This window comes from Salvelinus alpinus, chromosome 9, assembly GCF_045679555.1.
Source record: "Salvelinus alpinus chromosome 9, SLU_Salpinus.1, whole genome shotgun sequence".
Classification (NCBI taxonomy): Eukaryota; Metazoa; Chordata; class Actinopteri; order Salmoniformes; family Salmonidae; genus Salvelinus; species Salvelinus alpinus.
In genome coordinates this window covers 86,042,011-86,063,826 of record NC_092094.1, presented here as the reverse complement: position 1 = coordinate 86,063,826, position 21,816 = coordinate 86,042,011, and the positions used below count along the sequence as shown (strand labels likewise).

At 41.8% G+C, this 21,816-nt stretch overlaps 2 protein-coding genes and 1 long non-coding RNA gene across 15 annotated transcripts; 2 read left to right on the top strand and 1 right to left on the bottom strand.

Moving 5' to 3' along the window:
- Window positions 1-850: 850 nt before the first annotated feature.
- LOC139530873 (ataxin-3-like) lies at window positions 851-5,186 on the bottom strand. Of its 2 annotated transcripts, none has more exons than XM_071327637.1 (11): window positions 5,071-5,186; window positions 4,502-4,660; window positions 4,359-4,403; window positions 3,265-3,350; window positions 3,079-3,145; window positions 2,874-2,961; window positions 2,639-2,774; window positions 2,324-2,487; window positions 1,975-2,131; window positions 1,801-1,856; window positions 851-1,686 (listed from the first exon to the last, which is right to left on the bottom strand). In XM_071327637.1, exons 1-11 carry the CDS (start codon window positions 5,092-5,094, stop codon window positions 1,634-1,636), a joined length of 1,035 nt encoding a protein of 344 aa, XP_071183738.1. In that variant the 5' UTR covers window positions 5,095-5,186; the 3' UTR covers window positions 851-1,633. The 2 variants fall into 2 exon arrangements, with proteins under 2 accessions (XP_071183738.1, XP_071183739.1); XM_071327638.1 differs by having other exon boundaries at window positions 2,339-2,487.
- LOC139530876 (uncharacterized) lies at window positions 1,684-3,076 on the top strand. The gene is made up of 2 exons (XR_011666143.1): window positions 1,684-1,884; window positions 2,333-3,076. It is a non-coding gene; the product is annotated as an uncharacterized lncRNA (long non-coding RNA).
- Window positions 5,187-5,667: 481 nt separating the features above from the next.
- Window positions 5,668-21,757, top strand: LOC139530875 (E3 ubiquitin-protein ligase UBR1-like). 12 transcript variants are annotated; one of them, XR_011666140.1, is made up of 7 exons: window positions 5,668-5,806; window positions 6,658-8,864; window positions 8,997-17,362; window positions 17,905-18,015; window positions 18,323-18,424; window positions 18,512-18,570; window positions 21,106-21,757. XR_011666140.1 is itself a non-coding variant. In XM_071327639.1 (7 exons), exons 4-7 carry the CDS (start codon window positions 17,980-17,982, stop codon window positions 21,148-21,150), a joined length of 249 nt encoding a protein of 82 aa, XP_071183740.1. In that variant the 5' UTR covers window positions 5,668-5,806; window positions 6,658-8,864; window positions 8,997-17,362; window positions 17,905-17,979; the 3' UTR covers window positions 21,151-21,757. The 12 variants fall into 12 exon arrangements, 2 of the variants coding, with proteins under 2 accessions (XP_071183740.1, XP_071183741.1); XR_011666138.1 differs by having other exon boundaries at window positions 17,905-18,219; XM_071327639.1 differs by lacking the exon at window positions 18,512-18,570 and adding an exon at window positions 18,154-18,219.
- Window positions 21,758-21,816: the final 59 nt, after the last annotated feature.

Genomic DNA, 21,816 nt, shown 5'->3' with positions numbered 1-21,816 from the left:
GTTCTGCTGCCTGCAACATCCTCCAGCATGACCGTTTTGGCGATGGGTCAGTCAAGGTGTGGGGTGGCATTTCTTTGTGGGGCCGCACAGCCCTCCATGTGCTCGCCAGAGGTAGCCTGACTGCCATTAGGTACCGAGATGAGATCCTCAGACCCCTTGTGAGACCATATGCTGACACATGCACATTTGTGGCCTGCTGGAGGTCATTTTGCAGGGCTCTGGCAGTGCACCTCCTTGCACAAAGGCGGAGGTAGCGGTCCTGCTGCTGGGTTGTTGCCCTCCTACGGCCTCCTCCACGTCTCCTGATGTACTGGACTGTCTCCTGGTAGCGCCTCCATGCTCTGGACACTACGCTGACAGACACAGCAAACCTTTTTGCCACAGCTCGCATTGATGTGCCATCCTGGATGAACTGCACTACCTGAGCCACTTGTGTGGGTTGTAGACTCCGTCTCATGCTACCACTAGAGTGAGAGCACCGCCAGCATTCAAAAGTGACCAAAACATCAGCCAGGAAGCATAGGAACTGAGAAGTGGTCTGTGGTCACCACCTGCAGAATCACTCCTTTTTTGGGGGTGTCTTGCTAATTGCCTATAATTTACACCTTTTGTCTATTCCATTTGCACAACAGCATGTGAAATGTATTGTCAATCAGTGTTGCTTCCTAAGTGGACAGTTTGATTTCACAGAAGTGTGATTGACTTGGAGTTACATTGTGTTGTTTAAGTGTTCCCTTTATTTTTTTGAGCAGTGTATTTTAATATGGGGGGGATGTGTAATACATGCTTTGAACTGGCACATCCGAACTGGACAATTCCATGTAAACACAATAATTGTTAGCGACATTGATCATTTTACTAAAAGTGTTTATCTATACTACTTCAAAAAACCAAATCAGTTTGTGAACCATGGTGGTGGCCTGGGTGCTTAATAAAATAGCTGTGGCAAATCAGGTCAGCCCTTTAAAATAACCCACACTACATAATGCTGTTTATATAACATGTTTCTTTTCATGATGCACTAATACAGCTAATAATGAATTCACCTCACTACTGGATACCAATCTATTTTTTTTTGTTTTTTAGGGAAATGGTGATCTCTTACAAGACCCAAGTGAAAGAAGACAAGAGACTATGATGGTCATTATCAAACCAGTGGTCCCATGTAGCACTCCCATACTGAAGGCTAGAGGATTAGCCTAGGTAATTCCTGGTTTCCTGTCTGTAACACACCTCACCATTGTGCCCATCTACCACACACACCTCGGCAAAGTAGGCTCCATTAAGACCCCTCCCAGAGGAAAATAACATGCGTAGGAAAAAAAACCACACAAATTAGACAAAGAAGGCGCTGTGGTAGAAAGGCCATCACAGGCTTCAAATAACTGCATCGTCCCTCTTCCCGGCCTCAGCGTCACTTGTGTTAGATGAGACTAGTGCTTTTTTAATTGTTGTTATTTTCTTCTCTAGAACCTGTCAGCAAACTAGCCAAGAGAGCCGTGTCAACCTTCTGGCCGGCCATAATGTTCGCTCATGGGAAGAGTTAGAGGAGGGGATGAGGTTTCCCCGTGATGGGGGTACCAGCCAAGGCAGGTAGTAGTCAACGTAGGCTTCTGCTGGACCTCCCTCCACCTTACTGGCTGCGTTTGGCTTGTGCATCCTCCTTTGTGCCACTCTTCCCAGATTCTGGAAAAGATGAGGGAAGGTAGCATTTGCTCTTTGAGTTTGAGTCTCAACCTATTAGCACAATTCATAAGGTAGTACTCCAAATATTACTGTATGTACTTATTTCCCCCTTACCTGTGCTTTCTGTAGATTGTTTAGGTGAAGTGGGCTGAGCCAGCTGTTGGAACTGTCTACATGGTAAACAGAGTGGATTTACAGGTTAGCGTTGCCTAGTCTAGGTCTTTTTTATAAACACAGCCATGCACACAGACACAAACAGAATAATATTCCAAAGGTTACAGCACTCACCTGTCAAAGTAGGCTTGTCTCCTCCTTCGCAGTTCCTCGGCTGAGAGTTTCTCACTCTGAGGTGCTCCCCCTGTAATACTCCCTGGTGCATGGTCTGACGATGTTGTCTTGGCAACAAGCCCCCTTTTCAACATTGACTTATCGCTCATTACTGGCCCTAGGCAGACAAAGACAAAATGACAGATATTAGTGTGGAGATACTTTTTTAAAAATCACATTGTCATACATGATGCAAATTGCATAATGACTGTGTTAGCAGTCTGTTCATTTATACAGGTCTAAATCAGGAAATGTATCATGAATCGATTTTGTGTGTGATATTCTGGGTGATTTTGTAACTGTTGCTTACCCAATATAGCCTTACCCTGCATGCTGAGCTGTATGGCCCTGCGAAGGTCAGCCTCTTCATCCTCCACCTCCATGTCCTGTGTACTCAGGGCCAGGGCCTTCCTCAGCTCATCCTCTTCTACGCCAGGGCCTGTCTCCAGCACACTACCCTGCCCTGATGATCTGCTACTCAGAGTGAAAAGAATTGTGGGGGTTAATTCTCTCCCCTTAGCAAATACAAATTACTTGAGATGTTTAAGTTTGAGATGTTACAAAATCTGACAGTATGGGGGAATGGTGGTCATTTGTGATCTGGAGCCTACTCTTTCTCTCTTACCCCATGCCACTACTCGACTGAGCCTCGTTCTCTCCAATCAGCTTTGGTCTCTCTTGCTGCTGCACCTTCATGATCCCCAGTATCTGCTCTGCGTCACACCCTGGGAGATTTCCTCGGATCACAAATATGGAATACCCTGCAAGAAGACAGGCCTTCTTTGACCAACTAGCAAATCTGAGAAATCAACAGCACAATAATATAAACAAGGAAAATCACATATGTCAGGTTGTTTTACCTTCTTGCTGTAACTGTGCAAGGAAGAGGGCTAGGTATGTGTCTGATATCAGCTCTGGTCCAGTCAATAATGAATTCAGATTAAACCACTGCAATGACAAATAGGGTTAAATCAGGAGGCTATATCATCTGTCCCAGATGTCTGAAGTGAAATCAATTATAAATGATAAAAGTGTATTTATTTTCATTTTTATCACAACTTATACCTGTTGCCCAAGTTTTCGTATTGTAAACCAGTGCTCCTTGTAGTTGCATATAAATGCCTTTTCATTTCTGAAACATGAGGACATTAATTAAATTGATGTGCCAAGAGGATATAAACTCAACCAATGAATTCGTAAAATTTCAAGGTAGGAATTTGAAGACTTGTATCACATCCAGTGTGTTTTTACATTGGGGTTATCATAAGCCTCTGGTACTCTCGACTGTTGAAGAGGGTCAGCTCCAAACCCCACACTGATAACGCATTGCTGATAACCTGATGGAGAAATCACAGAATAGTGTTATCATGAGGTAATCTTGATATGCTGATTTTGACTAATTCCACTTTTTCCATCCCTCAATCCCAAATATTATGATTATTATGCGTTCATTGGTTGCACTAATTCCACTGTTTGTTTATACAACCTGGGGTGCGTTCAGTTCGGCTCAGCGTTTTCTATGTTGAGTGACAGGTTGTACTGAACAACACGTTTCCCCAAAACGGTGCGCACTGTTCTTCAACAGCCTTTGTGGTATGTTTGCTCATATTTGATGGGTGCGGCAAGGTGTGGCTTGATTAATATATATTTTAAAAATGTGATCTTTATTTAACTAGGCAAGTCAGTTAAGAACAAATTGTTATTTACAATGATGGCCGAACCCGAACGATGTTGGGCCAATTGTGTGCCGCAATATGGGCCTCCCAATCACAGCCAGATCAGATGTGATTCAGACTGGATTCGAACCAGGGACTGTAGTGTCGCCTCTTGCACTGAGATGCAGTGCCTTAGACTGCTGCGCCACTTGGGAGCCCAATATGGGTGTGAGATCATTTGAAATGGCAAAACTTGTGCAGAACACCATGCACAATCTTCCTCTGGGCCACCATAATCACACCTTTCTTCAACTGGTCGTTCAGTACAGTACCGTTTCTGTTGAATTAACGTTGAACACCACACCCCTGGTTCAAGCATTCATTATGTAACCCTGAAGGCACTGCATGCAGATTTTTTTTTATTTAACTAGGCAAGTCAGTTAAGAACAAATTCTTATTTACAATGACGGCCTACCCCGGCCAAACCCGGACGACGCTGGGTCAATTGTGCGCTGCCCTATGGGACTCCCAATCACGGCCGGATGTGATACAGCCTGGATGATACAGCCTGGAAACGTTTGTGACTTTCTTTTATATAATGTTACCATGAGGATCAGGATACATTCATTATCAGATAAATTGTTCATATATTTCAACTTATAATGCATGATAGTTGGCTTTGTTACTCACTTGTATAGAAAAGAAACCACTGTCATCCATGTTACCAGATGGTTGCTGCAAATACATACAAAATAAAGAGCATTAGCTCACATTCTAAAAGCCACTAATAAACTGCTGTATATATCATAACAAGTCCAAGAACCCTCCTTCACCTGTAAAAACGTTATGTACTCCTCACTACCTATACCACCCTCGGCCATCCTCTCCTCCTCATCCAGTTGATGGGCAATGGACGATAGGTCAACGGGGGTAAAATACTCGCCTTGCAGAAGGTTGTTAAGGCAATGCTGAGCACACAGGGAGCCCTCTTGCTGTAAATAGGAATGAATGCATAAATCAAACCTGTACCAGGAACTGCTAGGAAATGAGTCAACAGCAGCTACTTAGCTGGCTAGTTAACGTACAACGTACAAATAATTTGCACATTATTACCAGTTCAAAGTAGATAACGTTATATAGATAGGTTACACGATCTTCACATTTGACGAAATATGTTAACTAGCTAGCCAGGTCTAGTAAAAGTTGAGACAAGTTGGAAACTGGGACAAAGATAACTTATCAGCTAGCTAGGTTAGCTATCAATAGCAAGCTGAGTAGTAATATGGCAAATCCCTCCAGCTACTTCAGATGTAAATTTGTGCAATTTAGCTAGCAAGCTACTTTAAAACGAGCGGAATGCACATTGTGAACTTAATAATAGAAAGATAACAGACAAGCTTACTTTTTCATGAAAGATGGACTCCATGTTTAAATTTACTGCGAAATATCATACTCTGACCTTCGACCATGCTGAGTTCAGGACGGGCAGCCAATCAGCTCGCAGTATTCGTTTGTTATTGTTTACACACGCTAGATCGATTTTTGCGATACAGACATAACACGAATATATATAACAAGACACGTCTTAGTGTAAAATCAGATGAATTCATACTACCTGCGTATTATATATAGTTAGCATTTGACAATTGGGCGTTAATACGATTCCAATGGCATTTCATATCTCCTCAAAAGTATTTAAGGCCAGGTCGAGGACCGTCGCTAAAAGAACGCCAGAACGCCCCACTGGCAACAACAGTTTTACCGAATATGGCAGTAGGCAATAAAATAAAAAAAATCAGTAAGGATGGTATAGTTTAGGGTGACCAGACGTCCCCGTATTCCGGGGACAGTCCCAGTTTTTGGTGGCCTGTCCCCGGAAATGTCCCCGTTTTTAACTGTGCGTTAAAAACAGAACAAAGTGAAATATTTTACTTGGCAAGAAAGACCGGGCAGCAGAGCCTACCGGTTGACGTTTCTCCAGCAGAGGGGTCTGCTCGCTATAGCAGCTTCATTCACTCTTATTCTACTAACTACTTGCTCGCGATAGTTTTAGAGAAAACTGCTGTGGAAAACTCGGCCAGAAGTTAGCAAGTGTCAAGTGAATCCACAACATCACCAGAAACGTCTTTTCAAGCCAGGTAAGTTACCATCGTTTGAGATACTAGCTAGTGATGTTATGTCGCAATTTATTATATAGATAGATGATCTGCTCTATAAGGTTTTAAATAGGTTATGCTAGCTAACGTTAGCTATGTAGACTAAGTCAGCTAGCTACTGTTATGGTAGCTAGGTTAAAAAACGTTCACATGTAAACATGCAGTGGACAGGCTATTTTGGAAATATGATTATATTAAATGAATGCACAATTAATTCGGAGAATATTTTTGTAGATTACAATTTTAATGGTTTGGCATTTATAATAAGTAGTGTGAAAATATATTTATAAATGTTCATGGATAACATTAGTAGTGGAGAGAAATGAGAGGAGGAAGAAGAGTGAAGGAGACAGAGGAGGAAAGGTAAAGATATGGTTACAGAGCCTGCCAATTTATTATTCCAAACAATGTTTTTGAGATCAAATACAAACATGAGGCAAGCAATGGGAATCTGTTAACCAAAGTATTTTATCTAATAGTATGCTGTTTATTAATACAGATTTTAGAGAAAGGAGAAGGAAAAATTAAGGGAGTAAAAAGAGTGAAGCAAGGAGAGTGTAGAAGAGTGAGGTGGAAAGGTGAAGAGAAGGAAAGGAAGACGAGTGAAGAAAAGAGAAGGAGAAAGATTTGAGGAGAAGAAAAAGTTAAGAGAGTAAGAAGAGTGACACAAGGAGAGTGAAGAACAGACAGAGTAGATACAATGACTCTTTCCAAGAAACGGAAATGCACTTTTTTATGAAAAACACGATGAGAAAATTTCCATTTATACGCTCAGGTCAAGATGATAGAATTGTTCAGTGCACCCTTTGTAATTCCTCTCTTTCAATTGGCAGCGGGGGAAGAACGGCAGTGGTAGAACATCAGCAGACGAAAAAGCATAAAGCCTCTCTGATTGCCCGTGTTGGTATGCCCTCTGTCACCACATTCTTCAAGAACGTAGAGCCTTCCCAAGAAGAATATGGTTTAGCTGTGCAGGAGGGTGTCTTTGCATACGTGTGACACAATCATAGTTACAGATCTATGGACTGCACAGCACAACTGACACGAAAGCTTTATGAGCCGAAATGTACATGTGCTAGGACAAAATGTGACGCCATAGTGAGTAACGTGTTAGCAACATGGGCAACTACTTTGGTAACACAGGACCTAGACCAGCTTGAATGTGTGTCCCTGTCCAATCATGGACATGTAAAGCTGCTGCCAATAGTAGTCAGATATGTAAAATATATGATGGCAGCACATCTGTGGAAACAAAACTGCTTGATTTTGTTGAATTGAATGGAGAAACAGCAGAGGAAATTGCAGCTGAGGTCCTGGTGGTCATCCAAAAATGTAACCTGGAAAACATTCTCTGCCGACAACAAATACCAACTTTGGAGGACTGAATAGGCTGGGGAGGGTCAATGTCCATACCAAAGTTAAAAATGCTCTGCAGCGGTAGGTGATTGGCTTAGGTTGTCCTGCCCACATCATTCATAACACGGCCAGAACAGCGTTGGATATGATGTTGAGTACCTGCCCACATCATTCATAACACGGCCAGAACAGCGTTGGATATGATGTTGAGTACCTGCTCACATCATTCATAACACGGCCAGAACAGCGTTGGATATGATGTTGAGTACCTGCTCACATCATTCATAACACGGCCAGAACAGCTTTGGATATGATGTTGAGTACCTGCTCACATCATTCATAACACGGCCAGAACAGCTTTGGATATGATGTTGAGTACCTGCTCACATCATTCATAACACGGCCAGAACAGCGTTGGATATGATGTTGAGTACCTGCTCACATCATTCATAACACGGCCAGAACAGCTTTGGATATGATGTTGAGTACCTGCTCACATCATTCATAACACGGCCAGAACAGCGTTGGATATGATGTTGAGTACCTGCTCACATCATTCATAACACGGCCAGAACAGCGTTGGATATGATGTTGAGTACCTGCTCACATCATTCATAACACGGCCAGAACAGCGTTGGATATGATGTTGAGTACCTGCTCACAAAGATATTTGGATATGTTCATATTTTCACCGTCAGAGTAGAAAGACTGAAGGACTTTTGTGAGTTTGTTGGCCAGGAGTACCATAACATTGTAGGACACAGCAATGTTCGCTGGATGTCCATGCTCCCTGCTCTAGAAAGAGTGCTGAAAATGTATGTGCCATTGAAATCCTTTTTTATTTTTGAAGACAAATGCCCTGTTGTCCTGTGAACAATGTTCGAAGATCCACTGACTGAACTTTGGCTGGCCTTTGTCCATGGAAACTTGACCGTATTCAGTGACACGATCAAGATGCTTGGAGGCCAGGACCGCTGTGCTGTGGAGTCAGCTGCAATTCTGAGAAACGTTGAGGCAAAATTCACTGCAAGACGTGACGACAACTTCATTCCAGTTTGTCAGAGGACTTCTGAGAGAGCTAGAGGGAAATGAAGCCATGTCTAAAGAGAGCTTTCTCAAAACATCACAATCATTCTTCACTACGGCTGTGAACTACTTGCAAGCATGGGGAAAGCACACAGATAATCTAAAAGGGTTACATTGTCTCCTTTTAAAAAGGCAACCTCTGTGTGAAGAGATCCAGAAGGCAGCAGGCACACTGCAGGATAAATGCCCCAATGTGACCATCAATGAGGATGCATTGTTTGACGAGGTTACTGGCCTGCAAGATTTCCTAAAGGGGGGATCGATTGAAGAATGAAAAACATTGGAGACACCGCTTAGTCAGAGATGGAGCACGGTGGTTACCCACTTCAAAGACAATGACATCCCACACACTAACCTGGCTAGATTAGCGTCTGTTGTCATGTGCTTACCTGGAAGTAATGCACCAGTCGAGAGAGTGTTCTCCCAAATTAATGATCTATGGATAGCAGCAAGAAATAGGTTCACTGTTCCTACCATCAAGGCCATGCTTATTGTGAAGACAAACTTCAACCTCCCCTGTCAGGAGTTCATGGAGAAGCTGGCCAAAGACAGAGCAATCCTGAAGAAGATACATTCTTCTGAGAAATATACAGATTAGGTTGGTATAAGTATATAATGTAGTTACCAATCTCATCAGCATCTTATTTCTTTATTATGTTAAGTATTTCACATATACTATTGTCTGTTTTTTCAATTTTGCTCATGTTCTCTTCTGCTCTTATTCTACCAGGACCACTGAATGGCAGTTCAGATCGGACAGTTCTGTCTTGTCTGTAGCGTTTCTGTAATATAGTTGTTTTCTCTGTATCACAGTGTGCCTGTTAGACTAAATACATGAAACTGGAATTGTCCCCCTTTTTTATTTCATAGATAATATAACATTGGCTATTTTAATCATATATTGACCACCGAACTGTAAATGTCCCCGGTTTTCATTTCAGAAATCTGGTCACCTTAGTATAGTTATGTGCTAAATGTAATTTGTATAGATTACACGTGTATTTAATTGGCTCGTTCAATTTTATAATGTATTGAAGATATGGTTTCACATGATATTTGAAAGGTGTTTTACTTGGTGGACGCTCTACGCACCCCTCGCTAGCTAACTGCTGGCAATATTTGCTAGTTAACTAATGTTGCAAGAAAGCTATTTTGGTGGGCATCACATTAGCTAGGTAGTTAAGATACACTACATTACCAAAAGTATGTGGACACCTGCTCGTGGAACATCTCATTCCAAAATCATGGGCATTAATATGGATTTGGTCCCCCCTTTGCTGCTATAATAGCCTCCACTCTTTTGGGAAGGCTTTCCACTAGATGTTGGAACATTGCTGCGGGGACTTGCTTCCATTCAGCCACAAGAGCTATAGTGAAGTTGGGCACTGCGTTCCAATTCATCCCAAAGGTGTTAGATGGAGTTGAGGTCATGGTTCTGTGCAGGACAGTCAAGTTCTTCCACACCAATCTCAACAAACCATTTCAGTATGGACCTTGCTTTGTGCAATGGGGGCATTATCATGCTGAAACAGGAAAGGGCCTTTCCAAAACTTTTGCCAAAAAGTTGGAAGCACAGAATGATCTAGAATTTCTTTGAATGCTGTAACATTAAGATTTCCCTTCACTGGAACTAAGGGGCCTAACCCGAACCATGAAAAACAGCCCCAGACCATTATTCCTCCATCAAACTTTACAGTTTACATTATGCATTCAGGCAAGTAGTGTTCTCCTGGCATCCTCCAAACCCAGATTTGTCCATCAGCCAGATGGTGAAGCGTGATTCGTCACTCCAGAGAATGCGTTTCCACTGCTCCAGAGACCAATGGCTGCGAGCTTTACACCAGTCCAGCCGACACTTAGCATTGCGCATGGTAATCTTAGGCTTGTGTGCGGCTGCTCGGCCATGGAAAAACATTTCATGAAGCTCCTGACGAACAGTTCTTGTGCTGACATTGCTTCCAGAGTTAGTTTGGAACTCGGTAGTGAGTGTTGCAACTGAGGACAAATAATTTTTATGCACTTTGCGGTACCGTTCTGTGAGCTTGTGTGGCCTATCAATTCGTGGCTGAGCCGTTGTTGCTCCTAGAAGTTTCCATTTCAAAATAGCAGCACTTCGAGTTGACCGGGGCCGCTCTAGCAAGGCAGAAACTTGACGAACTGACTTGTTGGAAAGGTGGCTTCCTATGACGGTGGCATGTTGAAAGTAAGGCCCTTCTACTGCCAATGTTTGTTTATGGAGATTGCATGGCCACGTGCTCGATTTTATACACCTGTCAGCAACTGGTTTGGCTGAAATAGCCGAATCCACAAATTTGAAGGGGTTTCCACGTACTTTTGTATGTATAGTTGTATGTCTGGTCATTGAATTGTGTTCACATAGCTAGCTAGTGAAGGTGTTCTTGTTGCTAGTTAGCTACGTTGTCACACAGCAATTGAGAATCTTGAGTGTGTTGTTTTGTGGGTGCATGTCGAGGTTTGCTTCTGCACCAATGTAACTTAGCTGGCGTGAGTCTCCCGGGGTGTGTGCCTGGTGAGCGTGAAATACACTGATCCATTATTGACATCACTTGCTAAATCCACTTCAGTCAGTATAGATGAAGGGGAGGAGAGGGTTTAAATAAGGATTTTTAAGCCTTGAGACAATTGACACGGATTGTGTGTGTGTATGTGTGCCATTCAGAGGGTGATTTTAAGTACCTTTGAACAGGGTATGGAAATAGGTGCCAACGCTGCTGGGTTTTTCAAGCTCAACAGTTTCCTGTGGGTATCAAGAATGGTCCACCACCCAAAGGACATCCAGCCAACTTGACACAACTGTGGGAAGCATTTGGAGTCAACATGGGCCAGCGTCCCTTTGGACGCTTTTGACACCTTGCCCCGATGAATTGAGGCACTTCAATATTAGGATGGTGTCCTTAATGTTTTGTACACTCAGTGTGTAAAGTATATATTTTATGCTGCCTTAGGTGAAAAGAGTCAGTATTGTGTGGTGTATACCTACAGTTGAAGTCAGAAGTTTACATACACCTCAGCCAAATACATTTAAACTCAGTTTTTCACAATTCCTGACATTTAATTCTAGTAAAATTCCCTGTCTTAGGTCAGTTAGGATCACCACTTTATTTTAAGAATGTGAAATGTCAGAATACTAGTAGAGAGAATGATTTATTTCAGCTTTTATTTCTTTCATCACATTCCCAGTGGGTCAGAAGCTTACATGCACTCAATTAGTATTTGGTAGCATTCCCTTTAAATTGTTTAACTTGGGTCAAACGTTTCGGGTAGCCTTCCACAAGCTTCCCACAATAAGTTGGGTGGATTTTGGCCCATTCCTCCTGACAGAGCTGGTGTAACTGAGTCAGGTTTGTAGGCCTCCTTGCTCGCACACGCTTTTTCAGTTCTGCCCACACATTTTCTATAGGATTGAGGTCAGGGCTTTGTGATGGCCACTCCAATACCTTGAATTTGTTGTCCTTAAGACATTTTGCCACAACTTTGGAAGTATGCTTGGGGTCATTGTCCATTTGGAAGAGCCATTTGCGACCAAGCTTTTAACTTCCTGACTGATGTCTTGAGATGTTGCTTCAATATATCCACATAATTTTCCCTCATGATGCCATCTATTTTGTGAAGTACACCACCCCCACAACATGATGCTGTCACCCCTGTGCTTCACGGTTGGGATAGTGTTTTTCGGCTTGCAAGCCTCTCCCTTTTCCCTCCAAACATAACGATGGTCATTATAGTCAAACAGTTCTATTTTTGTTTCATCAGACCAGAGGACATTTCTCCAAAAAGTACGATCTTTGTCCCCATGTGCAGTTGCAAACCGTAGTCTGGCTTTTTATGGCGGTTTTGGAGCAGTGGCTTCTTCCTTGCTGAGCGGCCTTTCAGGTTATGTCGATATAGGACTCGTTTTGCTGTGGATATAGATACTTTTGTACCTGTTTCCTCCAGCATCTTCACAGGGTCCTTTGCTGTTGTTCTGGGATTGATTTGCACTTTTCGCACCAAAGTAGGTTCATCTCTAGGAGACAGAACGCATCTCCTTCCTGAGCAGTATGACGGCTGCGTGGTCCCATGGTGTTTATACTGGCGTACTATTGTTTGTACAGATGAACGTGGTACCTTCAGGCGTTTGGAAATTGCTCCCAAGGATGAACCAGATATGCTGAGGTCTACAATGTTTTGGTCTTGGCTGATTTCTTTTGATTTTCCCATGATGTCAAGCAAAGAGGCACTGAGTTTGAAGGTAGGCCTTGAAATACATCCATTCTGATTAGCCTATCAGAAGCTTCCAAAGCCATGACATAATTTTCTGGAATTTTCCAAGCTGTTTGAAGGCAGTCAACTTAGTGTATGTAAACTTCTGACCCACTGGAATTGTGATACAGTGAAATAATCTGTCTGTAAACAATTGTTGGAAAAATTACTTGTGTCATGCATGCACAAACTAGATGTCCTAACCGACTTGCCAAAACTATAGTTTGTTAACTTAATCACCCTCCCGGATCCGGGATCATCCTCATCAGAAAAGCTGACTAGCATAGCCTAGCCTAGCGCCACAGGGATATCATATAATATAATTTCATGAAATCACAAGTCCAATACAGCAAATGAAAGATAAACATCTTGTGAATCCAGCCAACATTTCCGATTTTTTAAAAATGTTTTACAGCGAAAACACAATATATATTTATGTTAGCTCACCACAATAGCCAAACACACAACGCCATTTTTTCACCGCAAACATAGCTTTCACAAAACCCACAAATAGAGATAAAATTAATCACTAACCTTTGAACAACTTCATCAGATTACAGTCTTATGACATCATGTTATACAATACATTTATGTTTTGTTCGAAAATGTGCATATTTATAGCTACAAATCTGGATTTTACAACGCAGCCATCGTCACAAATAACACCAAATTGTCCGGAGAAATTTTACACAGCGACGTAATCTAACCAAAAAACTCATCAAACTTTGCTGAAAAATACATGTTGTACAGCAAATGAAAGATACACTTGTTCTTAATGCAACCGCTGTGTTAGATTAAAAAAAATAACTTTAGTACAAAGCACAGCATGCAATAATCTGAGACAGCGCCCAGCCATTCTCCGCCATGTTGGAGCCAACATATTCCACAAAAATACGAAATAACATCATAAATATTCTCTTACTTTTGATGATCTTCCATCAGAATGCAGTGCAAGGAGTCCTAGTTCCACAATAAATCGTTGTTTTGTTTTAGAATGTCCATTTCTTCTGTCGAATTAGCAACTTTGGCTAGCATAATGGTGCTCACGTGTCCATGAACGCTTGGCGCATGGAACGAAAAATTCCAAAAGTCATAATAAAAGTCGAATAAACTGGTCAAACTCAGTTGAAAATCCATCTTTATGATGTTTTTCTCATATGTATCTAATAACGTCCAAGACGGAGCATTTCGTCGTGTCTACCTAACGCATTGCAGAAAATAATATGGTGCTCCCAGGTGCGCAGCAAAATACTGCCAATATGGCGGACCTGTCACTCCAAAAGCTCTCATTCGGTCTCACATCAAGCTAGACACCCCATTCAACATTCTACTGCCTGTTGACATCTAGTGGAAGGCGTATGAAGTGCATACAGATTCGCAAAAAAAGCACTGTCCTTGCACCAATGTGTACCTAACCATAAACATCAACTACTTTCTTAAAATCAATAAACAAGTATATATTTTTAAACCTGCATATTTAGTTAATATTGCCTGCTAACATGAATTTCTTTTAACTAGGGAAATTGTGTCACTTCTCTTGCGTTCTGTGCAAGCAGAGTCAGGGTATATGCAGCAGTTTGGGCTGCCTGGCTCGTTGCGAACTGTGTGAAGACCATTTCTTCCTAACAAAGACCGTAATTAATTTGCCAGAATTGTACATAATTATGACATAACATTGAATGTTGTGCAATGTAACAGCAATATTTAGACTTAGGGATGCCATCCGTTAGATAAAATACGTAACGGTTCCGTATTTCACTGAAAGAATAAACTTTTTGTTTTCGAAATTATAGTTTCCGGATTTGACCATATTAATCACCTAAGGCTTGTATTTCTGTGTGTTATATTATAATTAAGTCTATTATTTGATAGAGCAGTCTGACTGAGCGATGGTAGGCAGCAGCAGGCTTGTAAGCATTCATTCAAACAGCACTTTCCTGCATTTGCCAGCAGCTCTTCGCTGTGCTTCAAGCATTGCGCTGTTTATGGCTTCAAGCCTATCAACTCCCGAGATTAGGCTGGCAATACTATAGTGCCTATAAGAACATCCACTAGTCAAAGGTATATGAAATACAAATGGTATAGAGAGAAATAGTCCTATAATTCCTATAATAACTACAACCTAAAACTTCTTAGCTGGGAATATTGAAGACTCATGTTAAAAGGAACCACCAGCTTTCATATGTTCTCATGTTCTCAGCAAGGAACTTAAACGTTAGCTTTTTTACATGGCAAATATTGCACTTTTACTTTCTTTGTTTTTGCATTATTTAAACCAAATTGAACATGTTTCATTATTTATTTGAGACTAAATAGATTTTATTGATGTATTATATTAAGTTAAGATAAAAGTGTTCATTCAGTATTGTTGTAATTGTCATTATTACAAATATATATACTGTATATAAGTTGGCAGATTAATCAGTATCGGCTTTTTTTGGTCCTCCAATCGGTAGCGGTATTGGCGTTGAAAAATCATAATCGGTCGACCTCTAGTACACACCAATAGTTTCTCATTCACAATTTGACAAGCACTTGATAATGCCTTGAATTTTAAGGCGGCATCCCCTTTGTGGCCGTAATGCACCCTAAAAAAATCCATGCCTTTTGCATCCCAAAGTGCTGCGTTGTGCCCTTCTCCCTGAGTCTGCGCAATCCGAAGCGCCTCTCACTCATATGTCACGTGATCGGGTCTTTCTCACAGGCGACAAGTGAAGACGGACACATCGGGGACGCAACTGCGCACGTCCTTATCCAATTCTGAGGTGCATATTGAAGATCTGTCCACATGTACTTTTTGTCAGTCATCAAGATGAGTAGGCCTAACAAACAGCAAAAGCAGTTGTGGGGTGCAATAGATCCCAAATTAATACAACCACAAGCATTAAAAAAATGGTTGACGCAACAAAGTTTATCTTAAATTGTTGATCAGCTATTAAGCTATTTCTTCACATTATAATCGCAGCAATGCACACATGGCAGTAGGCTATAAGCGTGAATGTTCCATTAGCGGGACAACACCATTATCAAAAGTGACAACAAATGCGATTATCCATGTAATTCTTTTATATTAAAAGTACATTTTTATGTAGAAAATAACTTCCCCAAACTTGAAATTCATGCGCTGCTTATGTATGCCAGTTAGGCTCTACACCTGTTGTAAAGCGGTTTAATGTGCTTAATTTTAAGAAGTTATTTTGCCACTTTAGTGATACAAACCTTATCAAAACATATAGGCCTATTGGCTAGGCTACAGTCTTGATTTAATCTTGTCTTTACATATACAATATAATATGTGTGTGAAATGTATTTGTTTTGATTTAGAATAGACCATTATCATGCACCTGTCTCGAAACGGGTGCAGCGGGAAAAGATGCGTGTCATCTATGCACTTAAATAGTGAATGGAGGATGCTTTTCCTGTGGTTCATTTTCATGCCAGCAAGGTAGGCAATACTCTTGTAAAGATTAACAATGTGCTTAATGTTAGGAACGCTGAGAAAAATAAATAGTAGGCCTAGCCTATAGAAAGCTGATGGGATCCTCCTCTTTTTAATCGAGGCTATCACTCTATTTTCTCACGCAATTGCATAGCCTATAGAAATGTTGCTCAACATGGGCTCTAATTAAGTGTTTGATTTAGATTTTTGATTACATTTGCATTGATGTCAGAGTGATTTAGAGGGACAATAGAGTGATGAGTACCAGGCAGTTAGCAAGTTTGGTAGCCTACTAATGACCAGCAGCACCATCAGAACTTGGAGAAGCCTAATTACCGTGACTAATGGTATTCATGACTCGTGACCGCCGGTGTGGTGGTAATACAGTCACCGCAACAGCCCTAGTCACTATGTTGTTGATCCATCTTCAGTATTCTCCTATCACAACCATTGAACTCTGTAGCTGTTTTAAAAACACCAATGGCGTCGTGGTGACATCCCTAAGCTGTTTCCTTTGTAACGCAACAAAATGTGAAAAAAGTTCAATGTGGTGTGTCATGACGTTGGCCTGTGGGTAAGGTTTATGACCCCCCCCCCCCATAAATACCTTTCTCCCTTCCCTTTCTCTTGACTCTACAGAGGGACTCTTGAATAGCCTTTGTTAAACATAGAGAGTCTGCGAACATCAAACAAATGGAGGGAAAGGAACCATATTTCGGCAATAGAACCAGTTGAAAATATGCGTTGGTACTTAATGAATATGATGTCAGTTCGGTTGTCATCTGAGACATTATGACTGATGACAGGACGACCTAAACTGTATCTGGGAAAGTACACATTATACTTATCAGATTCACATGGAATTGTTGTGCAATTCAAATGTTTAAATATAACATTATTTGTGAAAAGATTAAATGTAATTTTAGCTTCCAAATTAGAGATTTGGGTTTTCATAAGGTTAGGGCTCTGCTCAATCAGTGGCCCGCCCCTGTGAAGAGACATGGGTTATAAACTATGAAACACACCCTTCTCCCTCCACTATATAAGCCCTTGACGAAAATGTAACCTCCTGTTCCGGGTACATTAGGATGACGTTCCGATGTCAGAAGGATTCAGATAATAACTACAGAACGAAGCCAACCTCAGCGTGAGCTTTGGTTGCAAATGGTATGAACTTTGAACTCTTATTCGCTACAGAAGGGATACCTCCTAGCCGTTGAGTTAGCAGCGGCCGCTGTAAACGTGGGCTAGGAAAGGACGGACAGAGTATCCCGTCTACCACACAACGACGACACTACAATGTTTCCCGTTCACCACCTGAGACACTCTTCAAAGGACTCTGTTGGGCAACACGGCCTTCCATCTACCACCAACCTATTGAAGCGCAGCTCAGAGTAAATATTTATTGCATTTTCCTTTTCCAAATGAGCGGTAATTTAGAATGTATAAGATTCTGTATTTACGATAGAGTAGCTGCCTACGGCCCGATAGAGACATCGCTTCTCCCTTTGTTCTTCAGTCTTCCCGCTCTTTCACTCAAACCCAACACCCTTTTCTTTGTGTAACCAGCTGTCATATCTGTTCCGTCCGCTAGGAACGTTTTCCTTCATGACATAATTTGTAATCAAGGTATGATTCATTCTGTGTATATGTAATTCTGTGTGATTAGTTAGGTATTTAGTAAATAAATAATTAAACCCAATTTTGTATTGCTGATTCAACTTGTTAGCCAGGGTTCGTGAAGATGACCAAGAATTTATAACTTTCAGATGAGACTGAAATAAGGTGACGATTAATATTGGCTGCTATTGATGTAAAATATTACTAGGTCTTTAAGAGTTTATTCGGAAGATAACTGTGCCGTGCTAGTCTGCAGTGCACAAGCAAAACATCTTCCCACTGATGTTGCTAAAGGACAGGGCCATCTGTGTTACAGGAGAGCTGTGACTTCACCTGGTTTGCGGAGCACCCTCTGCGCTGTGTGGTGCTGGCTGCCCAGGCCTCAGCTGAGATGTGGCGCAGGAACGGCCTCTCGCTCGTCAGCCAGGTGGAAGGCGGGATGGTTTTGATGGGCTTGTGGTGTCAACTGTTGCTAAACCCCTAACTTTTTAGGGATTGAATTCACATTTTGTTATCGCTGTCATGTCAGTTAGTGTGTCAGTGTATGGTTATTTGTAATTTGCAGGTGTACTATTATCAAAATGTAAAATGCAGGGATGAGATGTTTGACAAGGATGTCATCATGCTACAGGTTAGTGTTTAACAGCTGCAACGTTGTCCTGCACTCACCTGCTTTTTATTCTATAGAGTCTCCTGACTACCAATGCGTGATTTAATTCTCCTCTTTTTTTCAGAGTGCTGCTTCCAAAATGGACCCCAACCACTTCATCATGCTGATCTTGCAGAGATTTGAGCTCTTTGATGTGTTCAATGGAAGTCACTTAAGCAAAGACCAAGTGAGACCAACGACTATTGGTTCAAATAAATAATTATTGCATTTAGGCAAAATGGTTAATTTATAAAATACCAATCCTTCTGTACAGGAACTGCTGAAACAGTGGAACCGGTTAACAAGAGATGTTCTACCTCCTCATCATTGTTGGTACATACCTAAGCTGCTTTCTAAACAACAACATCTCTACTAAAGTAATTGTCTCCCCGGTGCTGGAGAACTCCTAGTGTATAGTTAGTAAGTTGACTATGTCTAGTGACATCACGTTGGCTAGATGTTATCGATTTGGTTGAGATGAAGATCACTTTATTGGTCAATTGCACACAAGGTCCAACTCAAATTTGACTTCCGCTTTAAACCCAACCCCTCCGAAAGACACGTATACATATACAGGTTTTGGAGAGATGCAGGAGGCTGCCACACTGGGTGCCCGGGGAGCTGCTGTTGTGGGGGGTTAAGTGCCTTGCTCAAGGGCACAATGGCATCTAGGATTTGATAGCTCACTTCCCCCCAGTTCGGATCCAGGATTTGAACTGGCAACCCTCCGGTTGCTGGCTCACCTCTCTAACCGCTAGGCTACCTGCCGTCTCATTCTGTATGTCATCTCCCCAGGGGAGCGGTATGTCCCAGGGATCAGTCAGGTGACCAAAGATGATGTGAAGATGAGGGAAGTGATTAGGGTTGCACATTTTGGGAAATATTCAGAGGTGGAAACTTTCCATGGGAATTAACAGGAATATATGAAAATTACTATTAATACCATTTAAATGTATATGTTTTTTGCATTGGATATATTTACCATATCATATGGAGACAGAAACATAAACCTTTTACCTTATCATAAGTAGACAATTGCAAATGATTAAATCCTTCCAATAGAAATAAAAAAAACAATTTAGTTACGAATTGAACTTTAATTAAATGATTTGACTTCACATGAGATGATTTTACTGAAAAAAAGGGAATATTGAATGATCCCCAATTATCCATCGCATATCCCCAAAACCTTTTCAACATACAGTGGGGAGAACAAGTATTTGATACACTGCCGATTTTGCAGGTTTTCCTACTTACAAAGCATGTAGAGGTCTGTAATTTTTATCATAGGTACACTTCAACTGTGAGAGATGGAATCTAAAACAGAAATCCAGAAAATCACATTGTATGATTTTTAAGTAATTCATTTGCATTTTATTGCATGACATAAGTATTTGATCACCTACCAACCAGTAAGAATTCCGGCTCTCACAGACCTGTTAGTTTTTCTTTAAGAAGCCCTCCTGTTCTCCACTCATTACCTGTATTAACTGCACCTGTTTGAACTCGTTACCTGTATAAAAGACACCTGTCCACACACTCAATCAAACAGACTCCAACCTCTCCACAATGGCCAAGACCAGAGAGCTGTGTAAGGACATCAGGGATAAAATTGTAGACCTGCACAAGGCTGGGATGGGCTACAGGACAATAGGCAAGCAGCTTGGTGAGAAGGCAACAACTGTTGGCGCAATTATTAGAAAATAGAAGAAAATAGAAGAAGTTCAAGATGATGGTCAATCACCCTCGGTCTGGGGCTCCATGCAAGATCTCACCTCGTGGGGCATCAATGATCATGAGGAAGGTGAGGGATCAGCCCAGAACTACACGGCAGGACCTGGTCAATGACCTGAAGAGAGCTGGGACCACAGTCTCAAAGAAAACCATTAGTAACACACTACGCCGTCATGGATTAAAATCCTGCAGCGCACACAAGGTCCCCCTGCTCAAGCAGGCGCATGTCCAGGCCCGTCTGAAGTTTGCCAATGACCATCTGGATGATCCAGAGGAGGAATGGGAGAAGGTCATGTGGTCTGATGATTCAAAAATAGAGCTTTTTGGTCTAAACTCCACTCGCCGTGTTTGGAGGAAGAAGAAGGATGAGTACAACCCCAAGAACACCATCCCAACCGTGAAGCATGGAGGTGGAAACATCATTCTTTGGGGATGCTTTTCTGCAAAGGGGACAGGACGACTGCACCGTATTGAGGGGAGGATGGATGGGGCCATGTATTGCGAGATCTTAGCCAACAACCTCCTTCCCTCAGTAAGAGCATTGATGATGGGTCGTGGCTGGGTCTTCCAGCATGACAACGACCCGAAACACACAGCCAGGGCAACTAAGGAGTGGCTCCGTAAGAAGTATCTCAAGGTCCTGGAGTGGCCTAGCCAGTCTCCAGACCTGAACCCAATAGAAAATCTTTGGAGGGAGCTGAAAGTCCGTATTGCCCAGCGACAGCCCCGAAACCTGAAGGATCTGGAGAAGGTCTGTATGGAGGAGTGGGCCAAAATCCCTGCTGCAGTGTGTGCAAACCTGGTCAATAACTACAGGAAACGTATGATCTTTGTAATTGCAAACAAAGGTTTCTGTACCAAATATTAAGTTCTGCTTTTCTGATGTATCAAATACTTATGTCATGCAATAAAATGCGAATTAATTACTTAAAAATCATACAATGTGATTTTCGGGATTTTTGTTTTAGATTCCGTCTCTCACAGTTGAAGTGTACCTATGATAAAAATTACAGACCTCTACATGCTTTGTAAGTAGGAAAATCGGCAAAATCGGCAGTGTATCAAATACTTGTTCTCCCCACTGTATGTGAAATGATAGTCTAGAAACTAAAGCTTTGGTTGTCTTCCTCTCAGGCTTCCATGTCTTCTCCCTGGACCTCCTCAATGTCCACCTCTTGAACATCAGACTCTGAGGCCTCATCTTCACTGTCACTTTCCAACCTTGTTGAGGATGGCTCGTTGTCAGGCTCAAAAAGCCTCAAATTTGCCCAGATTGACAGCAATTTTTCAACCCTTGTATTGGTCAGCCTGTTGCATGCTTTGTTGTGTGTTCCCAAACAAGGACTAGTTGCGCTCGGAGGCAGCTGATGTTGGTGGGATTTGGAGGATGATGGAGGCAACAGGGGAAAGGGCCTCAGATCCACAAAGTCCCTTCCACCAGGTGGCTGATGAGATATGTTGGCAAGACTGCCATATTGCATCTCCATCCCAAAGCCCTTGATTGGAAGTGTACTTCGCCAGACTGCCAAGAACCTTGCCTTCATCCAGGCCAAGGTGGTGAGACACGGTAGTGATGACACCATAGGCCATCTGCAAGCAGAGTCCCATTTTATGGGAGGGTACATGAAAAAGAATAATCGCTATAATAATACACTTGATATTTGTACATCAAACTTTTCAGGAAAATGAAGTTTTGTGCATATATTGTATGGTTTTGTTTTTCCTAATTTGCGTTGCATGACATTGTATGTTAACAAGGCTGTCTGAATAAAGACGCTGTTGTCTAGATGATGAGTTATTGTGCCCTCTGTGTCTGTCTGGGAATAAGACCAGAAATGCTGTGAT

Excerpts from the sequence above, each read along its gene's own strand:
- LOC139530873 (XM_071327637.1), bottom strand. The coding sequence starts at position 5,094 with ATGGAGTCCATCTTTCATGAAAAA. Across the intron at positions 4,661-5,070 it reads AGTCCATCTTTCATGAAAAA|CAAGAGGGCTCCCTGTGTGC; the intron begins GTAAGCTTGTCT and ends TCCTATTTACAG. Across the intron at positions 2,488-2,638 it reads CAGTCGAGTAGTGGCATGGG|CAGATCATCAGGGCAGGGTA; the intron begins GTAAGAGAGAAA and ends CACTCTGAGTAG.
- LOC139530875 (XM_071327639.1), top strand. The coding sequence starts at position 17,980 with ATGTGGCGCAGGAACGGCCTCTCGCTCGTCAGCCAG. Across the intron at positions 18,220-18,322 it reads AGGATGTCATCATGCTACAG|AGTGCTGCTTCCAAAATGGA; the intron begins GTTAGTGTTTAA and ends TCTTTTTTTCAG. Across the intron at positions 18,425-21,105 it reads GTCACTTAAGCAAAGACCAA|GCTTCCATGTCTTCTCCCTG; the intron begins GTGAGACCAACG and ends TCTTCCTCTCAG.